Genomic DNA, 27,760 nt, shown 5'->3' on the forward strand with positions numbered 1-27,760 from the left:
TATGTTTTTCATAAAGGAAATCAGTGGAAGACACTTTTGCGGTGGCCTGATAACAGCCCACAGTGAGCCATCAGGACTGTTTCCACCGCACTGAGGAGAGGCAGAGAGGAGAAAAAAACAAAAAGGGATAGAGCGGAGCGCAGGGGCCGCGCACGGTGCCATGCGCGCTCCCGTTTTCTGCTGCGCACAGCGGAGAGAGAGAGAAAGAGAGAGAGAGAGAGAGAGAGAGAGAGGGAGGAGAGGGCTGTTATTACTAGTGACAGGAAGCGGCAGCGAGCACATACAGTCTGGATAGCAGCTGATGCGACAAGGTAGGAGAGAAAAAGCCGCTCCGCATCCCTGCGTTCAGAGGCGCGCGCTGTCCGCCGCTGTTGTGATGCACATTGAGTCGCCTGTTTGTTTTTCGATCGCGGTGTGTCCTCCAGCCTGATCCGATGTCCTCTCTCCGTGCTCTTGTTGTGTGTGTCCGCAGATGCTGAGCGTCGCCCTGCTGTGTGTGTGCGCCGTCGCCCTCGGACACGTCTCCGCTCGCTCCGACAGCGGCAATTTTTTGGATGATAAGTGGCTCGCCGGGAGATGGGATAAATTCAGAGATGTAAGTGGGATTTTGTGTCTTATTATTAACGCCTTCACCTTTCTCATTATCTCATTTACACCAGCACCCCCCACCCCCCTCAGCCCCCTCCTTTCTCTCCCTACAGCCACCCTCATTGGTTTGTGATCATGCGCTCCTCGTTTTGTGTCCGAGCGACGCGTCACGGGGCCCGTTGTGCTGTTTGTCACACGTCCATCACACGCGCCACTCGCACAGTAAATACACTAACGATACTGATCCCTGGCTGGGAGTGTGTTTTCGCGGTAGGAGAGATAGGAAGGGCCTGTGCGAGACACTGATGCACGAGCTGTCCGACAGAGTCAGCTCAGTCAAGGGCCTGACTGTGGGCAGGTATGAGGGAGGCAGTGCGCAGCATGAGGCCTGGATGTGCTTTTTGTTTAGAGGAATAAACACCTGCCAGGAGGTAGTGAGCAACAACGTGTCCGGCAGTTGTGCCTTAATACAGAAGATTAGCCAGTTTGTGTATACAATAGCAGCAGATATTAATACTCTGAACCCTGAGCAAAATTCTTTTGAAAACATGGGAAGAGCCCAGCTAGCAGGGAACCTTCCCACAACATTGGCTAACGTTACCTACAAGTTACAATAATGTTTTCAAAAAACATTTTTAATCTATTGTTCAAATAACGTTTTATGGAAGTTTATCATTTCAAATATTTTTCCTTTAAGATTAAATGCTGACTAAGCGGTAATGTTATAACTGCAACATTCAGTTTTGGTGATGTTGAGAGGTGACAGATCATAGAAAAGATAGATAGATAGATAGATCAAACAGAGGCATATTAATAGAAAAAATGGCAATAGCAGAAATGAATGATAATAAATACTCAATGAATAGATTCAAACAAACAAAAAGAAACTGAGATTAGAGTTCATTTTTTCAAATGAAAATGTAATGTAAAATGATATGTTAACAAAAAGCCCCATATTTAACATTTTTTTATGTATATAGAGAATGTTGCACTAACTTTAAGAAGAAAATTCTGGGAACTAAAAGAAAACTTGCTGCTGAAATGTTACTAAAGCATTGCTTTGGTTGGATTACCATTCTCAGAACGTTTTTAAAACCAAAAATTACTAGCTGGAAAGGCAGCGAGCAACTGAGGAAGACATGACCCAGAAATTGTCAAGAAATTAGTAAAAAGTACAAAAAAATAGCAAAAAAATATACAAAAAAAAGGATTTAATTTTTTTTTTTTTTAGACCCCCTGTAAAAATAATTGTAATTACATAATTATGATAATAAGGCCTAAGCAATATCACACAAGAGGGAGTGCTGTTGTACTGTATATTATCACAGCTGTGATGTGTGGCAGAGTGCTGAAGAATTTTGTGTAGGTTTTTTTGGAGTGATGATGTCGGTCAAATGAGATGTCCTCGCTCTTTAAACATTGGTACAATCTACAGTAACATTAGATAACTACTGACCATTAATGTTGGCCTAATTAATACTTTAAAACAGCTGTTGAGCGGAGTGATACATGCAGAGTTAAAAGTCCCAGTGATGTTGTACTGTATATCAGTACTCATAGAAAGCCTCTCAACCAATCAAATTGCTTGGTCGGAACTAACTGTATAATTACTTCTCTGGACATTTCCCCCTGGCTTTTTTTAAACATTTTTTAATATTTTTCTCCATCTACTAATTTCTTGCAATTTGTGGGACATTTTTTTACAAGTTGCTGAGGATTCAAATGTTTACTTTAATATTTACTTTATTTATTTGTATATATTTACTTATGACTTTGTGTATTTCATACTTGTTAAAGATGTCTGAATGCAGCACAAAAAGAATGATGAGTGTTGATCCAGGTTTCAAAGGGTTAATGCTGTGACTCAGGAGCACAGTAAACACACAATATCCTTCTAAAAAAAACAAATTAATAAAATTCACATAATTTTCATAATTTTTTTGATAGTTTTGGGGTCATTTCTTTTTTGGTTGCTCATTGTCTCCTGTCCATGTTTTCTTAAGAAATCAAACCAGTTTGCTCAGGTTTCAAAGGGTTAAGGGTTCCTGTATTATCTCTTATTTTAAGTACAGAGTGGCTGGAGTATTTGTTCAAAACTGAATGGAGCTTTTTTTGCATTTGCCATAAAATCAGAAGTGATAATTTTACTTACTCTAATGTGGAAGGTTTTTTTCTGTGGTAGAATTTTTCTTAGAATTTATAGTTCCATGGGTTATGAAACCTGAAAGTGAATTAAAATGGCAATGCCAAAAATTTATTCTAGGATGAGCCTCTTGTATGTAAAATATTCAAAATGTAGCATTGGTTTGATTAGGGCTGGGCAATATATCAATAATGATATCGTGATATGACACGATATATATTCCACAGTCACAGTCATATCGTAAGTGTTCTTATTTTTTTTAGCAGTGACAATCACACACATTTTTTTTAGCTAGTATTAAATATACTTATCAGCTGTAGAGTACAGATGAAAGACTGTGGAAATCACAACTATTTATTTTGGAATGAATATCACAAATTGTAGAATTTAACATTATGTGTTTCATAATGTGATGTGGTGTTCAGGTGAAGTGTGCTTTTTAGAGGGATATCTTGCCTCTAACCACAGATTACAGTCAATGGGCTCACACTAGCAGCAGTGATTTGTACATGCTTGCACTTGCACACACACACACACACACACACACACACACAATCACAGATACACAAAATCAAGTGTCTATGCACATATATGCACGCACACACAAACACACACACATTCATTATGGGAAACAGGCTTTTTTGTGCAGGAGCTCTACTGGAAAAACAACAGGGTTAACATAATGCACCAGAGAAAATACACTTTTCACGCACAGCAGCTTTAATAAGTGGTTTTACCACCATGCTGCACATGCATGCATGATGTTCCCCTGAATTACAACCCTTGATGTATTCAATGTCATAGACAGAGAGACAAAAGCAGGATTAAAACTCTCTTTTATTTCCAAAGACAAGGCCAGGTGCTGTTTTTCTAAATTATAGGTTTCTTGTTTTTATGTTATATATGTACCTTGGAACAGGTGTTTTCTATCTATCTATCTCACTTTCCCTGCATGTCACACTTTAGCGTGTGAAACTATCAGCTCAGGTGGACCCATGTGACTCACCTCAGGTCCAACTATTGAGCAGGATTTGGATTATGCAAATAGGGTGTTGGGATCAAATGTGAGAGAGGAGATGTGATTTGCCATGTGATGTGCTATTTAACCCCTTGATACCTAAGCAAATTGGTTTGATATCGTTCAAAAACATGGGAAGGCAACTTACAACTTAACAAAAAGTGTTCCAAAAACTAGCATAAAATTAAAAAAGATTTTAGAAAAAAATTACAATAAAATTACCCAATAATGATAATAATAATAATGATAATAATAATAATAATAATAATAATAATAATAATACATATATATATTAATACATATATATTTTTATATATACACACAAATTTTCCTCCCATTTTATGATCATATCTAATTATCTGCCCCAGCTAATTAACTAGACATTATGTTATTTCCCGTGTTTTTGAAACAAATCAAGCCAATTTTTTCTTGTGTGTGTGTGTGTCTGTGTGTGTGTGTGTGTGAGAGAGAGAGAGAGAGAGAGAGTTGGGTGATTGTGTTAATATAAACAGAGGTCTATATAAACCCACAATGGCAATGAGAGAATATTTAACCTATTCAGAACAGAACACATAGATAGATAGATAGATAGATAGATAGATAGATAGATAGATAGATAGATAACTGAGAGTGAAGAACAGGGTAATGAAAGTGGAAAGAAAAGATGACATAGAGTGAAGTCGTTGGCGTGGAATGAGGCCTCCGTGTGCATTCACAACCGTGTTTTAACCTTGAGGCTCAGGCATTAGAAAACAGAGGTGGTGCACAAAAACATTATGTGCTCTGTATGTATGTGCATGCCTGTCATTTCCTGTTTTTGCACCGTGTCCCAGATTGTGTGTGTCACTGTGTGTTTTGCATTCTTTCACGTAGGAATGAATCACTGCTGTACTCAAAGGTATTCAGCTAAATAACTAAAGAAGCAGTGACAGTCGCAGACAGCGAAACATACTCACCTCTCTCTTTGTTAATATGTTGCCAGCAGACTTGTGGCAAAAATACAGGCCCATCACAACATTTGCTTTTGTTGATTAAGTCTTGTGTAATTGCACCTTTTTGCTCTACGGGACAGTGAACATAATGATCATACAAATTGTTCTTCTGTGATAGCCCATATATTTTAGAAAGCCTTCTTCATCACGCTCTCAAATACAATCTTTTTTTACCCTTTAACACCTGACATCAGTTTTCTTGTGCTGCATTCAGATGCCTTACACTTGCCTTTAAACTCCTGAAACCCGAGAAATTCATTTTTTCAAAAATATTGGGAAAAAAAGATAATGAGAGACTTGGCAAGAAATGTCCCGAAAAATGCAAAGCATTAGTAAAAGGTGACAAGAAATTGATCTGAAAAGATTAATTTGGGGGGGGGATTATTAAATATTTTTAAAATTGGTGGGCAAATGTCCATAAAACAATTTTTATAATTCTTTATATTATATATTTAAAATCATGCCCCCCCATTAGTTTTGCTTATTTTCAGGTCAGTTTTCTTGTTACTTTTTACTCATTTTTTGCTATTTTTTGCGCAATTTCTTGTCAAGCTGCCCGTCAAAAAAATGAGTCAAGCCAATATGCTCAGATATCAAAGGATTAAAAGGGTTACTGAAGTGTTGCTGGTTGAAGCTGCACTTTGTAACTTAGCCTAGTTTTAATGTGAGGTTCCTAAATGGTGATATACGCATGTCTAAACTGGAACAGGCTGCTATACACAAACTAGTGCTTACATAGAAATGAGTTTTTGCTGAATGTTTACCCATGCTAACTCACAGATTTAGGAGCTTCACAAGATGACAGCATTTTCCACTGAGTGAATTGCCTGAACTACCACATGCAAGCCTAACAGCTTTTTTGCAACAAATGGGAGGGTTTTTTCAAAATTGACGTGTTTCCATTCAGCGTATTTTATATTCGCAATTTCAATTTTGGCAGTTTGAGGGTTAATGGAAATCTGCTAAGTGCTGACTGAGCTATGGTGTGATGGGAGGAACCGGAGGTTGGGCGCTACGCTTCTGTGACGATGCTGTACCATAATAGCAAAATGTTTCGTACTCTGCTATTTAAGGCTAAGACTGTTGGCTGTTTGCAATATGAATGACTGTTGTGTTTGTATCAGCCATGTGGTTGAGATAGACGTGCACGACCCCTTGTGACCATCTGGTGTATGCATGAGCTGAAACACCTTTTAAATGGCATGCAGTCTCCGCCTTCTTGGTGCACTACAAGCATACACCAGCGTGGTAATAGTGCAGCCCCACCCATGCACTAACATGCATGTACTGCTGGACCTTCTACTGCCACAAACTGACTCTGGATCACACCACACACTGAGTTAGCGTGACTTCGTTCTCTGCTCAGGACGCCATTACTTCACGACATAGCAAATAGGGCTTTGCTGCAATATTAATGCTCTGAACGTTGCACACAGACCCTTTAATCAGATATTTCCTTCTCACTATGAACTGCATGAATACTACTAACCCTGAAACATCTTTATTCATGTATGCATGCGTGAATAAAACATTGGTCAGAGGTGGTCGGCTCCTAGAACTACTAGCCTAATTTTGGTAGTTATGTCACAGCTTGTGATGCTACAGCAACTTCTTGTTCACATTGTTAATTGTCTTTGAATGAGCAGAGCTACAGATGTTTTTCTACTGCAGCAGATTTACACATTAGTCAAAGACATCCTTTACACGTACGGTATGCTATAACAGTGCAGCTCACTTTGGAAAATCACTTGTGAGAAACCAGCGATTAGCTATTAAGAACTAAAGAGGGACTTTGATTTAGGAACAGCTGGTGAGACTTAATCCTGTTGCTTTAGCCTTTTGAAAACTAAGCAATTTTGCTTGATTTCTGTCAAAAACATGGGAAGAAGGCAATGACAGATTGAAGAAAAAAATGACCAAATTTAAAAGATTTATTTAAAACGAAGCAAAACCACAAGAAAAATGAAAAAAGAAAGTAAAATGAACAAGTAAATGACCCGGAAGAGGTGCTTAAAATGTATTATAATTCTGTAACATAATTTTAAATATGTAATTATGATAATTTGAAATCGCCACCCTAGAGTTATATGATTCTCTCTGTGTTCTGAGTGGTTTTGAGATATTGAACTTCAAAATTTTGCCTTCAAAATAGCAAAAATAACAGGAACCTTTTTATTTGCTAAATAAAATGTCAAAAATTTATATAAATAAACACCTTGCAAAATCTTAATAAGTTGTCATAAAATATGAATATATGAATTACTCAATTTGCACAGAAAGGTCAGAAAGAACCTTAGAATTCTAAGGTGAGAAAATATAGTTTTTCCCTAGACATTGACCCTCTAGCTCTTGTTTTAAAAAAGAATTCTCAATCTACTAATTTCTTGCAATTTGTGAAACATTTCTTACCAAGCTGCTCATTGCCTTTTTCCCATGTTTTTGAAAAGGGTCACACAAATTTGGGTTCAAAGGTTTACATACTCATTAAAAGTGTGAAAGCAGTTCAAGAAAAGTTTCAAAGGTTTAAATGACCACTGAAGACCAAGATCAGTGTGATTATTTATCATGCCGGTAGTTTGCATATCTTAGTTCGCACTCACAGCCCTATCTTAATCCTACAGTCAAATTAGCACAGTAGGCTGTTTATACATTTTATCTTTAGCTCTGCAAACTGCGTTAAAACTCCCAATACACCTACTGTTAGATCTTATGCTCTGGTATTCTATGCCAAACTTTGCTCTGCTTTGCTTTACTGCGATTTAAATTTTACATGTTAGGCATGTACTTTGTACTTTGGCTTTCATCTTTCAGCAACAGCCATAAGTGGGTCTCCTGCTAAGTGCACTAGATAGGATCTTGGCCACTGATTTACAGTGTGTCCTGTTAGGATGGCTGGAGAGGCCTGGGGCTCTCTCTGCTGCACTGGTGCCATCTCAAGTTTTTTTGACATTCTGCTCCGCTTCCTCGGCCTCAGCTCACTTTCAGCAGCCACAGAGTAAAGAGATAAGCTGAGGAGGAAGCTGGCAATGAAAGAAGAAGAAAAAAACACAATGAAGGATGTGTGATGAGGAGCATGACACTTAATTGTGCAGCATGGGAGTAAACAGTTTAGCCCAGCCTCATTAGAGCAGAGCACACCTTCTCATCCTCTGCTCTCCTCACTGTGTGTGTGTGTGTGTGTGTATGTTTGTGTGTGTTTTCACTGTGCGTGTCTGTCCTGTGTTGTTTGGGTTGCGGAGGGTGAATGATGTAGGGAAGGTACAGCGCTTGAGGCCTTTTCCACTTCAAAGCACCTCGGTGTGTATCCGTGTGTGTTTGTGCGTGCATGCATGCGACAAGCTTGAGCAAGACAAGCAGAGTCAGTACAGTGAAAACATGCACATATTTCTCCTGTTGGATGGTTGGATGGGGGGACGGGGGGGTGGAGGGGTAAAGCAGGAAGGCATCAAGACACAATTTGTGGAGAAAATCTGAAGTCACGTTGGAGAAGTGGCTGTCAGAGGCGCTGTAGTGTGTGTGTGTGTGTGTGTGTGTGTGTGTGTGTGTGTGTGTGTGTGTGTGTGTGTTCGTGCACGAGGGAAAAAAGACTGCGAGGGAGAGCGAGGAATAGAGGTGGAAAGAGATGGAGAGATAAATTGAAAAGTTGCTATTTTTAGCACACACTCAGGAGGCCATTAGACCTATTGTTGAATTTTTGGGTTTTCTGTGGTTTTTTGGAAAGTGGGTGGCTGGTTGCATGTGCGCTGAAGTGCATTCATGCAGTTATTTGATGTTTTGTAGTGCTGACAGATTCTGGCACTACAGTCAGTGTTGTGGTGATAACTTTATTTGTGCATAGAACTGAGTGTGTGTGTGTGTGTGTGTGTGTGTGTGTGTGTGTGTGTGTGTTTGCGCGCGCACGCATGGAACATGCATATGTGTATGTGTTTCTGTGCATTTTCCTGTGTGTGTGTGTGTGTGTGTGTGTTTGCCTGCGTCTGTTGATTCCATTAAGGAATCAGACTGCAAGCACTTTTGTTGTCTTGACTGGTCTAGAGGGCCTGGCCCCCATAATGCAATGTTCTCATTATTCAGTCTCAATGGTCTGCAGTGCTGGAGGGGAACGGAACAAAAGCGCCTCTCTCTTTGGCTTTATCTCTGCTAAGATCTCAGTATGTGGGTTTTCTTTATATTAAGATGTTAAGTATTTTGTGCAGTTTTAAACAAAAGAAACAGACTGAGCCAGCCTGCTGGATTCCAACCCAGTAGTCAGAAGCATGTTGGTATTGTACGTTTCTACAAACCAATGTGCATTTGTACATTATTATGTGACGGACAGTCAATTAATAGATAATCAATCTTTACATTTCAACAAGGCTGTGGTTATGGTGTGGTTAGGTTTAGGCACAAAAAAACAATTGGTGTTGGAAAGAAGAAAAGATCATGTTTTGGATTTTAAAAAATGTTTTGTGGTAAAATCCATAGACTAAAAATAATCATGATGTCACCCAATTCGTTTGTGGACTGGGACTTCAAGCTTTATGTTCTGCATTTCATCTGTCGTCGTGTTGGTTTTTTGGAGCCAGAAGTAAATATATTTGAACGGAGGTACCATGGGTGCTGTGAAACATTTTAATAGTGTGTTATGTGTGCGACCCAATGCGAGAGATTTAAAAAGTAACTGTGAGCGGTTAGAGGCTAATTCAGAGAAGAACGGTGGCTGTAAATATATGCATATTGGTAAAACAGTGAGATCTAGGAGCTCCTTACCCTCTAAGCAAAGGACGAAATCAGCCGCCACATAACAGAGAGGTAAATGATTGTTGTTGACATGTTATGGTTTAGAAAGCGCTGCTGGTGCTTATATTTTATGTCACACTAAAGGCTGACGCTGTTGTGTTACATGTCATGCACCTCATGTGTGATTTGATTCTGCAAAGCTGTGATGCACTGTATAATCCCACACCGGAGCAGAATAATGCCGTTGTCTTTTGGTTCTGTGTAAAAATACAGAAGAGGCATAAAAAGGGACTTTGTAGCAGCGTTATAGCGCCCTCTTTGTGTAAAGGGGCTACAGAGTGCCTTCATAAAATGTGAAAGTGTGTTTTATGAAATTTCACCGCCATACAGCTGTCATGAATGTTGATTAAGCTATAGAGACAAAAGAGTATCTGTTTATTTTTGTACTGGGCAGTAAATGTGTCTATTTCTGCTGTAAAGTTGGGCATTTTAACACGGGGGTCTATAAGACTGACTCTGTTTAGAGTCAGCCTCCAGTGGCCAGTACAGGAACTGCACTTTTTGGCACTTTAGCTTTGGCTTCATTTTAAAACACCAGAGTTTGCTGGGAACATATGATCTCTCTGTAAAAAATTTGTTTTTCCAGTGACACAATCCGAACTGGAAAAACAGGCCCCTAAAAAACACATTTGGTGGCTAAAAAACTGCTGGAAAATTGCAGTCAGTATACATGCACAGTTACACAGTACGGGGAAGTATGTTGGACTTCACCACAGGAGGTAGCGATTGGCCCCCTTTCAGCTACTTGCTATTGGCACTTTTGCCAGTTGACCTATTACAACACATACCAAACAAGTTGGCAAGCTGCAAACAGGTTGCACGTCAAACATGAATAACCTATAAGTGCTGTACTTTTCGTACATACTTTACACTTTACTTGGTACCTTTGTCTTGGTTTGTTTTCTTCCATTCTTCTTCTTCCTTTGTTTTTCCCGACTATCTTCTACAAATTTATGCTGTTTGACTTCCGGGTCAAAGCCCAGTACGGGGACTGTGGAGCATGTGAAAGAACCCCGAGGCCAGTTCAGGTCCGACTGAGGTGAACACATGAAAGAAAATCAACTCAGTATGATTTCAGTCAGACTGATATGTTTACACGTATTAGTCATGTTAATGTAGTCCAGTTTTAATCAAACTAAAATAATAATTTGACTTTTTCTAACATCATTAAGACCAATTCACTAAAAAACGACTGGTTTTATCGTTTGCTGGTCTCTGAACAGTGGTTGGCATCTTGGCAGGCGTCTCACCTGGATGGCATCTATCCACCCTCCCCTCCACCTCCTTATTACAAAGTCAGCACACAAACTATGTCACTTTAGAAACGTTGATATGATACGCATCAAACCTACATGTAACATGTTAGTGGTCTGCAGAAACATACAATGCCAGCCATTTTTGTTGGACTACTAAGCTGGGATTTTGTTTTATTTTAACATGGACCTACTGTCTATAGACTTGGTGAGAGGAAGAAGAGTGACAGAGAGAAGTGAGGCGCTGAGTAATGAAGAGTCTGTAGTGAGGATGCAGAGGGCCACAAGGGGCCAGCAATGAAGGACAAGAAGAAGAAATTAATTAGACCTGAAAAAAAGCAAGAGTTGACCCTGCTCACCTTATGGAGTGCGAGGAAGTGAGACAGAGGTAGACTTCCTGACATCGTCAAAGTAACAATGGTTTTAGGACATATACGTGCACAGATGCATAGACATCTAAATTCAGCTTCACGGTCCACAGTGTGGGAGGTACTGTGTAAATATAATATGCAACCCTTCCAGCCAAGCAGCATGGGTTTTAATTAAGTGCGTTGAGTCTAAATCTTGCAGATGTAAAACAGTAAATATGAAATCAAACTAGAGAATTTGCAAAAATGCATTGATATAATAAAGCGCAGTCAGTAATTCTGTTATTGTCAAAGGTGGCACTACAGGAAACAAACTGTGCCTGCATCTCACAAAGAGACAAGACAGACGAGTATAGCTTCCTGAAGCAAAATGTACTGCTGGTTAACTTTGCAAAACTGCAGTAAGGTCCTGCAGGAAGATAACATACAAAACCACATTTCAGTCTGAACTGAAAGCTTTCTTACATAATGAGGTGCTAACTTATAAAGCCAGAACACCTGGGGAACACTTTGCAGACTAAAATCAATGCAACACTTTCTCCAAAATCCATACAGAAGACAACCTGAAGTAGTGCAGCACCGTATAGTACACTGTAGTACTGCATAATCAAGAACACCTCTCCACCGCTTACCTTTTTAACATCAACATGTTCTTACATTTAATTCTTGCCTTGCAGGTACTGAAACCTTCAACTTACTGTCAACATTCAGCACTTTTTCATCCTCAGTCTGTCAAATACCGACACTTTGTCACGCTGCTCTGTGTCATATTAACACCAAAGGCATCCTTTAGCATCTTTATTGCAAACAATGGGGTTTTATATACTTTCTATGTTAAATATTATGATACGAGGTGGTAATTTTTTTTTTCATAAAATAGACAAGGTAAACATAATTTTACGACATTTAAAGAAATACTAAAAACTGTCATGGCAGGATTCCATAAATATACAGCGTTGATTCAATGCAACATTTGCATTTTTTTTTCAGTTACTTAACTGTCAAAAAAAGTATATTGAACAATTCAAAATGAAACTTTAATCATCTATTATTGTGAATCCAGTTTCCTTTTAGCCTGTAAAATGACAGAAAAAGACATTTTTAAGATCATATTTATGGAGAGAGTTTATGGAGCTAAACAATGCAAGGAAGTCCCCCAAAATGCCGTTGCCATGTGAATGAAAGGCCAAACTGCAACAGCATTTTAAAGTTTTCTGCAAGCACCGTTGCCATGTAAACAGCCCTATAGGCACATTCCACTTCACTATTCTCTAGTTTTATACTGCATCATTGATAGCTGCCTTATAATTGATGTTACCGTGGTCTACCTGTTTCAGTTCAGCTATCTGCTGTCTAAACCACCCACTGCTATATGCAGAAAAATATATAACAATAGTGCAATGAATCTGCAGAGGTAACTGTGTCCATAGAGAGTGTTGATCTGTATGCCAAAGAAAACTGAATGCAGAAACATTTACAGCTTTGGGACAGAGCTCTCACTCATCGCTGTTTTAGTGGACAGTTCTGAATTTCACTCTTTAACTGAATTTGAAACAACATGGAAATGTGAAAATCTACGATGAAATGCTTTAATTGGCTGGATAAAACAGTTGTCTCCGCTCGGTCACATTGTGGGATTTGTGCTGATAAGATGTTATTTTTCTCCCTCCCTTCCTGTTTGTTCTGGCATATAGAATTGAATGAGTCACACACACACACACGCACGCGCGCGCGCACACACACACACACACACACACACACACACACACACAACCTGTGCGGTGCAGGTTGTCATTGTGACAGAGTGAGAGAGAACACAATGGCGTGTTGGGTTTGAATGAATGCCCAGAGAGGGAACTGAGAGTAAAACCAGAGAATGAGACGTCTGAACTCAGACTTAGAGAAAAGGCACACAGCTCACTATTTCTTAAGCTGCTTTTACATTTGCATCATGAGCCAGCACCCCCTGGGTGTGTCTCCTCCTTGTCCTGCTATAAAAAGCAGGCAAATCACTCACCTCCTGCAATCCTTATTTAGACTGCTGAAACACATCCACAGGCCATGGATTGAACCATTTGACGACATCGAGGAAGGCTTTAAAAACAGCTCACTTTGAATCCACTTTGGGAAAGAATACAGCTCTTTGGTGTGTGGGAGATAAGACTTTTAATATGATTAGCATTTGATTTTTTTTTGTTTTTTCCTAAAAGGGACAGTTCATCCCAAAAACAAAAATAGGCCTACATATTTTTCCTTGGTGTGCCATATCAGCCATGAAGATATCTGTCTTCTCTCTAATATAACGGAAGTAAATGGTACTTGTGGTGCACTAAGCACAAAAAAGCACAAATTTGGAAAAACTCAATAGTAATGTCTCTTCATGACCCCGCTACTCAAGATAACCCACAGACTTTGTTGTGAGCAGTTTCATGTAGGAACTATTTTCTCTCTACTGAACTACACCTGTGAATGGAAGAGTGCATCTACTCATGGAAAAGAGTAGCTAGCAGTAGATGCATGCTTACTTCTGTACCGCGATACAGTTGGAGGATGTAGTTTGGCAGAAAGAAAATAGTTCCTACATAAAGCTGCTCACAACAAGGCGTTTGGATTATTTTAAGTAACCAGGTCATGATTTCTTGAAACAGACATCACTGTTGAGTTTTCCAATTTAGTTTTTAGGTGCTTTTAGCACCACAAGCCGAGTGCCATCTAGTTCCGTTATATTGGAAAGCAGACCGACATCACCAACAGTCGCCAACACCAAAACAATCTAGACCCATAATTGGCACTATGGGTAAGATCAGATGCATTTTGCAAAAACAATGCATATTTATGTTTTTCTGCTGCTCTGCTTTGCAATGCACATTTTACTGACTGATCATAATTTAGGGAGCCCAAGTTTTACTCTGCTGAAAGTCTCGTGCCTTCCTTTAACTCTTAATTACCTGGATCAACATTAATTTTCCTGTGCTACGTTCAGACGCCTTTCGCAAGCATTTAAACCTCTGAAACCTGAGCAAACTGGCTTAATTTCTTTTGAAAACATGGTAGAAAGATCATGAGCGACTTGGCAAGAAATGTCAAGCAAAGTGCAAAAAAAACTTGTAAAAGGTGAAAAGGAAATGACCTGAAAATTTGTTTGGGTGATTATTAGATATTATAAAAAAAAAAAAAAAAAAAAAATCCAGAAAAATATGTATTTTTTTTTTTTGTTTTTTTTTTTCTTTTTCTTTTTTTTTATGTTTTCCAGGTAATTGTCTCGTAACTTATTGCTAATTTCCATCATTTTTGCCATTTCTTGTTAAGGTGCTCAATACCTTCTTCTGATATTTTTGACAGAAGTCAAGGCAGTTTGCTCAGGTTTCAAAGGGTTAACTCTAAATACAGTATTTTGAATTTACATTTTAAGCCTGTCATAGTTAGTCCATTGTAATCCACCCCAAAGTTTCTGTCACATCTTTAAACAGTTCAGTGTGTCTGGTTGGTGTGGTGTGTTCCCTCTGTTGTCTTTGGTTATGTCACATATGGTGTATAAACAAAATTCCACAAGGTGATAATAAGGTCATTATAAGCAGCACATACATGAACACACTCATACAAAGATGCACAGAGCTTCTGTCACAACACAAACATGATTCTGACTTAATAAGTGCATGCTCTGCGTGTTTGCACATGATGGTATGTCCATGTGAGTGTCCATCAATTTATTTCAAAATGTAAAGTTTCCACTCCCGCAAAGAAAAGCTTATCACAATGAACTCCCTTTATTCTCTCTCTCTGTAATGCTCTCTGCAAAAGGAAGTGGAGGTTTGTATGACAGCTTCACAGTCTCGTCTTTGTCATGTATTATTTGCCCTCTGTGTCATTTGAACAATATTTTTACGGTTTTGTTTGTTGGTTAACCCTGTTTCAGGAGCCTGGAACATGGACTCCATCCAAGCCCTTCGATCAAGGTGGGTGTGAGGAAGAGAGCCTCGAGTGGTTGTGCTGTTGGCTTTTGTGATAAAGCAAACAAACAAAAAAACCTTTCAAAGGACAAAGAGGACTCATACCTCCTCCAAAGCTCGACAAATCTTAAATTTGGCATTTTATTAATAGAAAGTGTTACATAGTTTTGTGTCAATGAGACACAAAACTATCTTTAAAGAGACATAAAATGAAAAGAAAGATGCAAAGAAATTACAAAGAGATACAAACTAACTTCATAGAAACCCAAAATAACCACAAAAGGATAAATAGTACCTACAAAAAATACAAAACGACTAGAAAGAGACAACAAACAACCAAAACAAAACAACAAATTAACCTCAAAAAGACACAAAATTACTTCAGAGACACAAAACAACCACAGAGAGATACAAGAAACTATACACAAAACGGCCAGAACAGACACAAATATAGCTCAAAGAGACACAAAGCTAGAGATGCAAAGTAACTACAAAGAGACAAAAAAAAAATTTAATTTAAAGAAATCCAAAATGACCACATGGACATACAAAGGAACTACAAAGAAACATGGAATGGCTCCATAGCGACACAAAACGACACAGATACTCCTCAGAGAGATACAATATGACTTCAAAGAAACATAAAACAACGACAAAAAGTTGCAAAGGAACTACATGAGGACGGAAAACGTCTAGAAAGAGACACTGAACAACAACAACAAAACACAAATATACCTTAAAAATTCACAAAATCACTTCAGAGACACAAAATGACAACAAAGAGAAACAAAGGAACTACAAAAGGACAAAAAATGGCTAAAAAGATACCACAAAAAAACCCACAAATATAACTCAAACAGATACAAAATGACTTCAAAGAAATCAATAATGACCACAAAGACATACCAAGGGATTACACAGAAAGAAAGAATGGCTACAAAGAGACACAAAAAGACAAAAAAAAATACATAAATACACCCAAAAGACATGCAAATAACCCCAAAGAGATGCAAAGGAACTACAAAAGACAGAAAAAGGCTAGAAAGAGATGCCAACAAAATAAACAAAACAACACAAATATACCTCAAAAAGACAAAATAACTTTAAAGAGACACTTTATAATCACAGAGAAATACAAAGGAACCACATATAAAAGAGTCAAAAAGACACGAATACAAGCCTAAGAGACACAAAATGACCAAACAGACTCACAAAATGACAAAAACATGCTGTCAACAAAGAAAAAGACACTAAACAACAACTAAAAAAGAGGCAAAATAAGCACATGTGTCCTGTCCCGATTGCCTCTTGTATTGACTTTGCCCAGGAGGCCCACTGTCTCATATTTTGTCCATAATGTGAGTGTGTGTTATTTTTGGGCTATCCCGAATTCTTTTCACCACATCAACCAGTTGATTTCTGCAGCAAACATCTACAGTTGAGGATGATTTTCTCTTCTTTGATCACCTAATTCCCCATTGTGTCACAGACAGAGATAAGCTCATACACACATCCAGGCACACCATGACATGCACACATTCACTCTCACTTATCACTGTATCCTCAAACACACTCACACACACGCATCCACACATACACACACACACACACACAGACATGTCAGGGAAACAATAGCATTAGATGCTGCGTTGGAGGATGGAGGCTAGATAATCTGCCAAAGCTGCTCAGGGATTACTGTAAGGTTCTTTAGAGCAGAGGTCATTCACAAACTGTTCCCAGATCAGCTGACGGCCTCACATCCTGCGCGATAGGTGCCACTCTGAAGGCAGACCAGCGGTCAGTGTCAGCCAACTTGCCTTCACCAACAAGGATCACACCCTCAGTCTGACAGATCTAAAATCAGCCCTGAAAGCCACATATGGCGCTCAGCTGCGAGATCTGACTCCAGCTCAGTTTGAGGATTTCAGCAAGAGCGCACATGAGAGTGACACCCAGTGAAGGCTGGTTTAAGGTCAGAAGTAGCCTCTATTACCAGCTCCATCTGTTTTTAGCTGTAAAGATACTTAATGGTATTATGGCTTCCAGTTCAGCATGAGAGAGACACTGCCAGTAAGTAAAGAGACAGAGGCTAGATTTAACACACACGCACACACACACACACACACACACACACACACACACACACACACACACACACAACACACACACACACACACACACACACACACACACACACAGATCTCTAACACCTCTCCACACAGCTTGAATCTGTAAAAATGAAAAGGAAGTACACGGTTTGACTAAGAATCATTGATCTTGGATTTCAAAGAACAAAAGGGAGATGTAACCTTGGAAGACTTTCTCTCTGTTGATGCTCATGGGCTCAGTCTCTCTAGGAAGCTCTTTGAATAGAGAGGCCGTGTTTTGTAAACATTTGTTTATAGATTTTATACATTTAATGGGTTGTGCATAGATATAGTATACCCCCCCCAACACACACACACGATTAAACATATTTCATTATATAAAATACCAACATTATTATCATATTAAAAATAATTATAGTATTATAGTAATAATAATCATTCATGTTATTATTATTATTATTACTGTAAGTAGTAGTAGTAGTATTTAGTAATTATTATTATTTAATAATAATCGTATAATAATAATAATAATAATCATAATAATAATAATAATAATAATAATAATAATTATTATTATTATTATTATTATTATTGTTGTTGTTATTGTTGTTAATATTAATGGCATTTTCATTGTCATTATTTTTATTGGACCAAAATATAAATAAATAAATAAATAAATAAATACTTGAAAATGGATTAAAGGTGAAACTTTATAATTAACAATCACAAATTTAAAAAAAGGAACATCAAAATAAAATATAATTAAAAAGAAAATGCCACAGACACTGTAAAAACAAACCATTTTTTAAACTCAAAAAGTTAGTGTCCAGGCTGCCTTAAACTTTTAAGTCTGACTGAATTTGAGAAGACGAGCTGAGTCATTACAAAATTACCTCAACTTGTCTTCTCAAAATTCATCAACTTAAGATTATAAGGCATGTTAAATCTATTTTTTTTATTTTACTTTGCCTGAGGGGCTGACTTTGGTAGCATTCCTCACAATGACATAGTTTATATCCATCAAGAGGATGCATTTTGGTTGTACACAAACATACAATATACATAAACACACTGAAAAGAGTTGATTCTATGTCTTGTTTTGTGTTTTTTTTCAGGCCTTGATCCAGCCAAAGATCCCTGTCTGAAGATCAAATGTAGTCGTCACAAGGTGTGTGTGGCGGAGGATTATAAGACTGCCACTTGTGTCAGCCAGAGGAGAGTTAGGTAAGAACACACACACACTCATACACACTTGCTCATTTAAACAGGCATACGTTTCGAAGCTGTCCTTCAGCAGCATCAGAGAGGTGGCTGGTTTCTCTTTTCTTTTTTTTCCCAGCTGGTCCACTGGTTTCCCGGCTCTCTTGTGACCGTTGTGCGACATTACTGTTTAGTCCAATTACCCGAGCACTGGCACTGCCTTAACAACGGACACAAAGTCCTGCCAAGTGATATGAATGGGCTTTGTATGCATGTGTGTCTGTCTGGGACACTGCAGACTGGACCGAGGGCAGTAACGCCATACTGACCTCATTTCCCATTCTTAGCAACAACACAATTACCAACGCATACTGCCAGCAAATCAGAAAATAATCACACATAAATCCTAATCCTTGTCTCATTTCTGAAATGGATGTAAGCACAAGAAAATACATCAGAGATACAAAATGCTTAGAAAACATTATGAAACAGGGATGATGAACGAGATAATGGGCCTCATGCAGCAACATTCTCTCAAATTTCTCTTATATTGTCTCTAAGAGACAATATAAGATTAAATATAAGAGAGGTCAACTTCAGATGCACCAAACTTCTGCAGTAGTGAAAATGACATAGGCTCACTGTTCAATAAAGAAAGTAAATGTGATTTTAGGGGAATGTATTGAAGTATTAAAAGTAAAAGTACACATGCACAAAGATTCATGCAGAAAGTTTCAGCTACACTTGTATATTTTCATATTTTTGGTTTATGTGAAAAAATCTTAATTTGTAAAGTAGTTATCTAATAATAGCAGTGGAGTAAAAAGTGTAATATTTCCCTCTGAGGTGTAGAGGAGTAGAGAGAGTGGCATAAGATTGAAATACTCAAGTAATGGAACAGTAACCTTAAATAAGTACTTAAGCGTAGTACTTGAGTAAATGTACTTAGTTACATTCCAACTCTGGTCAGCAGAGAGACGCACAGAAACTGATATTACAGTAACTGGGATCAATGCACCAAGTATAGTAGTATACCTTTAGCTCTGAAATTAAACAATCCAGACATTAAAATTACTCTAAAACATAATCTAAATTTGATGAAATTAAATCCATGCATTTTTAACCTTATTTTTCCTTTGTTGGACAACAATTCGTGGACTGTGAAAGCGAGTTGTTTTTCTCTTATCTTGGTATGAGCGCTTTGGACCACTTGTAAAATTTTCTCTTACCTAAACAAAAAGCAAAAAAAAAAAAAGATAAAACAGTGGTGAATCCCCACAATCAGTGGTTACTAAGAAAATAATAACAAATACTGGATACGGGCAAAAATAAGAGAAAATTTGTTCATGTATCATTTCTAGCATGAGGCCCATTGTGATGGAGAAAATTATTTGAAATATTTTTCTTATGCATGCAATCAGATGTTCAATGTGTGGGTGTAAAATAAGTCTTCTTGAATAATATCTCTAGTTTTAAAGATGCCAGTTTGTACCAGAGTCCAGGCTCAAAGTGCAAACCGTGCCCTGTGGTTCACCCCGCACCCGTCTGTGGAACTGACGGCCACTCCTACTCCACCAAGGTACCCGCATGCCCAGTCTGTCCCCCATAACAGAGACATCTGAACACATTCTTTTCTTTTTCTGCTTCCTCTTAATTAGACACACATCCTGATTTCCCTTCCTTTTCTGTCTCGTCCCCTCTGTCCCTGTCTCTGTCTCTCCTGCTCAGTGTAAGTTGGACTACCAGGCGTGCATCACAGGAAAGAAGATCGCCGTGAAGTGTTCTGGCATGTGTCCTTGCCCCTCCCAGCCCGAGCAGAGCTCTGCAGAGAAGAAAGGTACACAGTTCTGCATGCATGAATGCACACTACAGGCTGGGGTATTTTACAGGAGAACCAGTAAATTCTCCTCAATTAAAAAGTCTGCTGTGGTGTCCGAGCATCCTTCCTGACAAGCTAAAGCTTTACTGCACTGATACATTGAAGGCTGTGTACACTGAAGCCCTCGAAGTCTCATTGCAGTTGTGTTATTTCATCTCCATCTGGGAGTAGGGAATAAGTGTTTTTTTACATTGGGACAACTGGGACATCTTCCCACTTCTTTTTGAAGTGGCCGATTTTGTCTGCATCACTTTTTAAAAGCATAATTTGCAAACAGCACCAAGAAATGTAAGCTAACAAAATAAAACACTGTGAAAAAGGTTTGTTTGCACAAAAAGAAAACATGATGTTAATATAGAAGACACAGATTGTACAGTGTCAAAAAAGTAAGGAAAGTTGATCACAGGAAAATAAATATTAGAAAGCAACACAGAATGTCTGAGAGTCTTACTGCAATATAATGCATTAATTAAAGAATAATAGATTTTCTTCTATATAAATTAACTTCAACCATAAATTTGTGCATAGAAAATCACCAGAATGCAGGAAACAAAGTGTTTGATGCTCAAAATGTTGGGTGGGGGGACCCTCAGACCCTACATCTGTTGTGTGTGCTCCAATAAGCTATGCCCTCATAGCCTAGGTTATTTGATGCTACTTTTTTTCCCTAACCACTGTAATTATCTACTCTGACCTCATGCTGATCCCCACAATACATATGCAGTATGAAAAATTATGTATGTTAAAGATCATTTTATATTTGAAGGAAAACAATGGGATGAATCATATTTAAATCAAGAAGACAAGGACAGTATCTTAAAAGACAGCAAATAAATTTAAAACAGCTATTGTATTAATACTAAAATAAACCCACCCCATCCCCTCCCTCAAAAAAATAAAAATAAAAAAATAAAAAAATAAATAAAAACAATCAAGCAACACGTGATTTTAGGGCAACGGTGTCAGTGCTTACTTTTACTCATATTTGCTGCTGCCTTGAGAGAGGTACAAGGCTAGAACAGCCATTAGTTCCCTCAGCCAGGTTTAAAACTGGGGAGATGAGTCAAATTTCCAGAGTCTCAACATACATGTTTTGGTAATTAACATGCCATACACCAAAACTGTGTGAGCATTATGATCCAGCTGTTCCAGTGTTGTGGAATGTCCAAGTAGTGGGTCAGGATTTAAAGTATTTAAAGTAAAGCGTAGAATACCATTGAAACAAAAGACACCAAAAATAATATAAATTATAACACGTCCAGAAGTAGTGAGCAAGTGTCCCCTCAGCTGCCTTTGCATAAAGGGGATAGATAAGGAATATAAGAGTAAAAATGATAAATAAGAAAATAAATAAGAACGCAGCCTATGTGTAACTTTGATTTGAATTAGCTGCACCATAGAGTTAATAGAACAAGATTCTATTCTTAAAGATCTTTTTAAATTTAGGGTTAGAGTTAGGGTGTTTGGTTTTTTTGTTTTTTTATTTTTTTTATTCATCTTAGCCCTTGTCCCCATCATTTTTCAATGCACAGTGACATCCTTAAGTAGGGGACAATAAAGCATCATTTTATCATTATGAATCGTGGGTGTTGTTGTTCCTCAGTGTGCAGTGAGTCGGACCTGAAGGAGGTGGTGAGCCGTCTGAGGGACTGGTTCAGAGTGCTGCATGAGAACGGCAACCACAAGAGAGTCAAGATCCAGAAGCCGGAGAAGAACAGTGAGTCACGTGGGATTACAAAAGCAGAAGAAAGAGAAAAAACTCAACATTTTGTCATGTGTTATCACACTGATACACTGAGATACCTGACTGCATCTACCCTCTCTTATTTTTAACCTTTTCCCCGCAGAGTTCGAGGTCGGGGCGTCACCTATCTGTAAGGACCCTCTTGGCTGGATGTTCTCCCGGCTGGACACTAACTTTGACGTCCAGCTGGACCAATCAGAGATTAAGAGCCTCTACCTGGACAGGAACGAGCCGTGCTCTGACGCCTTCTTCAAATCCTGCGATACACGTGCTGACCAAGTGATCACCAGCTCTGAGTGGTGCACATGCTTCCAGAGGTACACAGGTACGTACGTTTTTTTGCATACACTCACACAAATACAAACACTAAGAGTGCATTCACACCTGAATATTCGCACAAACACAGTTTAGCTTCAATCTCTGTATCTCACAATGTAAGATATCTGATTTTATACAAATCATTTTCATAGTTTTCATATATAACAAGTAAAAGGAATATGAAACATGAGCAAAGCCATAAGTTAGCCAAACCTTCTTTGGAGGACAAAACAAATTTAAAGAGACAAATTTAACAAATTTAACTGTCAGTTGTAAACATCCATCACAACAGACTGACTTTAAGTTTAATCTCTAACCTACTTTACGTATCCTAGTTTTTTTTGTGCACAATCTGCCTGAGTAAAGAGGGATTATTATCAACATTTTGGACACAATTTCAGTTTTAACTTAAATAAAGTGGTTTTGAAAGGCATTTTGTTTTGGCATTAATGTTGGCTTGTTTACAACCTGTCTCATCATATGTGTCCATAAGCCCTTCAAACCTGGTTTTAGTGATTTTTATGCCTCTGTGCTGGTAAAAGCCGTAGCCACTGGCTTTAAGTTTTTAGGTTGTCCATCCGTCCATCCATCTGTACATCCATCCGTCTATATGTCTGTAAATAATTCTGTCCATCCCATTCTCATGAATGCAATATCTCAAGAAGGCTTTGAGGGAATTTCTTTAAATTTGGCACAAATGGCAACTTGGATGCAACAATGAAATGATTACACTTTGGTGGTCATAGAACAAAGGTCAAGGTCACGGTTGACCTTGTCTTTCTTATTTTTTGTGAACATGATATCACAGGAACATAATGACCTGATTCGAATTTGGTGGTCCAAAGGTCAAGGTCACTGTGACCTTGCATCCGTCTCATTGTTGTGAACCCAGTAACACAAGAAGGCCTTGAGGGAGTTTCCTCAAATTTGGCACAAACGTCCATTTGGACTCAAGGATCAACTGAAAATTGTTTAAGGTCAAAGGTCAAGGTCACTGTGACCTCACAAAACATGTTTCTGGCTTCAACTCAGGAGTTCGTATGCCACTAAATTTTCCACAAATGTGTAATAAGATATAATGATGAGGTTCTGAAATTTTTATACCCAAGAGGTCAGAGGTCAACTGTGACATCATAATGTTCTGCAAAAACACTTTTTTGGCCATCACCCAACATCACATCTCAGGAACAGAAGGAAAGACATTTGGTCAAATACTGAATTGGTGACACTAATATTGGGTGCCCACCTTGATGATTGTAGAGATCTTCTGTGCTGCCGAGGGAAAGATGTGTGTGAAGCATTCATATTTTCACAGACATGGAAACTGTAAACGCAACTCGAGCGGTGCACCAAGGCATTCGACCGTGAGGCAGTAATTCTAGTTGTACGTTTGCAGTTACATTTGTGAGGGCATTGATAACATTACCTCGTAGGAATGATGGCCAAAACTCTGAAAACAAGACAAACAAATCAGAACTTTTCTTTCATTTCTAAGCTAACCCCTACAGACGTAGAAATAATAGACACCTTTTTCAATCAAAATGGCATATTCTTCCTTGGCATATACAGAATACATCACTGAACTCTGTATAATACAGTGACAGTGCATTAGAATGCCATTGTATGAGACAATTAGGAGTTCTTTTGGTCATAAAGAAAAAGTATTTACAGATGAGTCACCAGAATTGCACTTGTAAAAGCAAAGACGGATAACTAAACATCACGACGAAAGCAAAAAGTCCACAAAGGCAAAGTTCACCCAAACAGATGCATTCCCAGAAAAGCAGACCGCTGCAGTTTGTTACCAGCCTCCCTTGTCTCTCCTTTTCAGACTCCCCTTGTAAAGCAGAGCTGTCCAGTATCAACAAAAAGCAAGCGGGGAAGAAACTGCTTGGTGAGACACACACACTCACACACACTCAAAAGTGCAAATGCACAAAACGTGTGTTAATCCTAACTCTTAATGCGCGTCTGTGTGTTTTGGCTTGCATGTATAGGCCAGTACCTGCCGTCCTGTGATGAAGACGGTTTCTACAGGTCCCACCAGTGCCACAGCAGCAGCGGCCAGTGCTGGTGTGTGGATCGCTATGGCAACGAGGTGGCCGGCTCACGCACCCATGGCTCTGCAAACTGTGGTAAGCAAAACTCTAGGGAGGGAGTGTCATGTTTCGGTGTTTGAGGAAGAGAACAAAGACATTTGCAGTTGAGGCATCATGGAGGAAATAGTTAATAGATATTTGTGTCAATCATAGCCTAGACAAGCTCAAAACCATTACACAAATTAAACTTATCATCTGATTGCTTCGAGGCACTTTTATTGCAACCAAATGTCAAACAAAACATTTTTAGACAACCAAAGTGTCACTTTTAACTTTCATGAATTGAAAACACGCTAAAAATAATGATTGATGTAGCTATGCCTATACTCTACATCACTTTGAGCGTTAATAACATTTAAACAAGTGAATTATGTAAAAATGTATCCCCAATACAGTTTGCATTTCCTAAGATAGCAAAGCAAAGACCTGCCCTACTCTCCCTTAATTTGCCTCTGGTTGTCTTACCCAGACATTCTTACCATAATCCAAACCAGTATCATTTCTCTAAACCTAGCCAATCCGACCACCAAAAGCAACGTTTAGTAGCAAATCAGAGGGAGAGTGGCGCAGCTCATTCCTCCACTGTCCTAGGAAACACAAACTCACGTACAGTTGTCATGAATGTTGAAATTAGCTACAGTGACCAAAACCGTTTTTTGCATGAGACTGTAAACATTTTAACAGGGGGTCTGATGCTGTTTTTTGAGCCAGCCCCTAGTGGTCATTAGAGGGCCTGCAGTCTTTGGTTCTTCCGCATTAGCTTCCTTTTACAGCCTCAGAGGTTGGTGTCAACACACAGTTTTCTGTTTTGTAATGCATAAAATCAGTGAATTTGTATTTCTATCATACACTTAGTGCTTAGTCTGCAACGGTGTTTTGGTGGGTGGAGCGTGTCAAGTGGCATCCACATGAATTCCAGGACACAAGGTTTCCCAGCAGAACATTTCATTGTAACAAGATGATCAATGATATTCACTTTATCAGCCAGTGGTTTTAATGTTTTGCCTGATCGGTGTATTATTGTTATTGGAATGGATTGACATTTTGCTTGCTTGCCAAGAGTTGGATAACAAGATTGATACCACTCTCTATTACTTCACTTTGAAGCTACTGCTGCCAGCCGACTAGTTTATCTTAGCATAAAGACCGCAAACAGGAAGCCTAAATTTCTCAAGGGTAACAAAATCCACCTGACAAACTGAGAAATATCATGTTATATGTATAATTTCTAAAAACACAGAAGTGTATGAACAAGTCATGATTTAACAAAAGTTATGTGCTCAGTGTACTTGTTTACCTCTAGAGCCTTGACCTGGGAGTTTTACAGGTTAGGTTGCTTTATGCCAAGCTAAGCTAATTTAAAGTATATACTGACCGTGTGGACATGAAAATGGTGTCAATTTTCTGTTATTAGTATCTATTATTTACTGAAACAACCCCTATAATCGTAACATTTTGTTTATTCTCCATCTCCAGGCGTGATTTTGGAGTCTTCTGGAGACCTCGGCAGCGGAGACTCGCTGTTCTCTGATGATGACGAAGATTCCTTCGTCCTTGATGACCAGGCGGGTATGGACGACGAGGACGATGAGGATGATGATGACGACAACGATGAATACCTGTCGTAATCTTTTCAAAAAAAACAAAACATCACAAAAAAAAGAAAAAAGAGAAAACTGTTTGTTTGGTCAAACTGCACGTTTCTAGGTGACTTCCCAGGCAGATACTTAATCGTACTAACAGCCTATGGACTACTCTCTGTGTATTGTTTGTTCATACGTTAAAAAAAAAGAAAGAAAAAATATTCCTGGCAAACGTTTATGATTTCTCTTCCTCTCTAAGTAAAAAAATATGATTGGTTAATGGCACTTGTTCACTTGTGTGTCAGCCAACCAGAGAACATGACAAGGACTAACCAACAACCAATCCAGTGCTTTGGATTCGGTCACGTTGTGCAAAGACCTCTCCCTTCATTGGACAGTCCATGTCTTCTAGTGTGTCCTGTCCTTGTGCAGCACTCTGATGCCTGAGTGTGTTGATGCCTGAGGCGCAATGTTAAAGAGATTTCCCTCCTCTTCATTCCTTCATCCTCTCTTCCCCCCACCCGTTTACTCCTTATCAAATGTTCCTGTGTATAGGTGGGATGTCGATGATGTAGATAAGAGAATATTGCACTCTTTAGGTTTCTTTTGATCTTGATTTGTAACTGTGACTGTAACTGTGTGGAAAAACAAGATAAGAGTTATACATGCTTCATTAGGAGAATTAAGGCAACAACAACACCAACAACAACAAAAAAAAAACAACAGTTGGATAACAATCAGAACCGACATGCTAGCTGTTTTCACAGAGACACAAATCAAGTCAAATCATCTCAAAGGCTCAGCAAAGACAAATTACTGCTTGGCCAGTGGTGTTGGGGGGGGGGGTATTATTATCTATTTTTCTAATCCATTGTTGGACGAATACAGAAGATGAAACAGATTTGTCGTAGCATGTCTAATACTGCGTGATGTCGTTTCAGTCTGTAGAACCAGAGGCTAAACCTTTGTGGAACTCAAAAACATAATGGAGCTGGAGGGTGAAAAATCCCCTCAAGCGTGTACAGATGCACTTGCATAGTTCGAAACTGCTCGAGCCGCAAACTCTGTGTGATAAAAAAAAAAATGTTTACTGACCTTTCATATGTCAGTGAGCTCAAAGAAAACCTCATCGCAGTTGATGTTTTAAAATTTTCAGATGTTGAGTCTTAATGTGATTTGAGCACACAGCGTAACAGAATAAATCTCTTGCACAGTAATAAAACCACAGAGCCATGCAGACCTGTTGAAAATGTCTGGCAGGAGATAAAGGGTAAGGTGTGCCTTTTACCGCTGAGGACAGATGGTGGGGATGGTGTGAGGAGCATGCTCACTGGACCGACTTAAGCTTGTCATTACACTGCATAAGAGTGGCTTTACTGTCAAGCTCGGTTTGGGTTTTGGTATGGCTTGTGTTTCGGGTCTCTCTTATGATGGTGTTAACATAGGCCATATTTCAGATCTTTTGATTTGTTACATAGGATAGCTAGAATGTAGAGAAGCACAGATATACTTAGCAGTTAAGGCATTAAGAACACTTAGATTCAGCTGGATTTGAAAATGTTTTATATATTAGTACACTGGCTAGAGGAAGCTTTGGTTTAGACAGCTTTATATATAATATATATATTTAAAAAAGATTATCATCTTACAGTGTTTTGCTTTTACTTTGTTTCAAAAGCTTGATTTGTACCTAACCACATATAGTGTATATCTGTCAGGGTTGAAAAACTGAAACTGA

The 27,760-nt window shown here is 38.7% G+C and overlaps 1 protein-coding gene across 2 annotated transcripts; it reads left to right on the top strand.

Moving 5' to 3' along the window:
• The first annotated feature begins 219 nt into the window (after positions 1-219).
• Positions 220-27,760, top strand: spock3 (SPARC (osteonectin), cwcv and kazal like domains proteoglycan 3). 2 transcript variants are annotated; one of them, XM_042484894.1, is made up of 12 exons: positions 220-311; positions 473-595; positions 14,943-14,951; positions 15,058-15,097; positions 18,315-18,423; positions 19,870-19,978; positions 20,128-20,236; positions 21,882-21,995; positions 22,126-22,347; positions 24,172-24,234; positions 24,338-24,475; positions 25,916-27,760. In XM_042484894.1, exons 2-12 carry the CDS (start codon positions 473-475, stop codon positions 26,065-26,067), a joined length of 1,188 nt encoding a protein of 395 aa, XP_042340828.1. In that variant the 5' UTR covers positions 220-311; the 3' UTR covers positions 26,068-27,760. The 2 variants fall into 2 exon arrangements, with proteins under 2 accessions (XP_042340828.1, XP_042340829.1); XM_042484895.1 differs by lacking the exon at positions 14,943-14,951.

The sequence above is a fragment of the Plectropomus leopardus genome, chromosome 4 (assembly GCF_008729295.1).
Source record: "Plectropomus leopardus isolate mb chromosome 4, YSFRI_Pleo_2.0, whole genome shotgun sequence".
Classification (NCBI taxonomy): Eukaryota; Metazoa; Chordata; class Actinopteri; order Perciformes; family Serranidae; genus Plectropomus; species Plectropomus leopardus.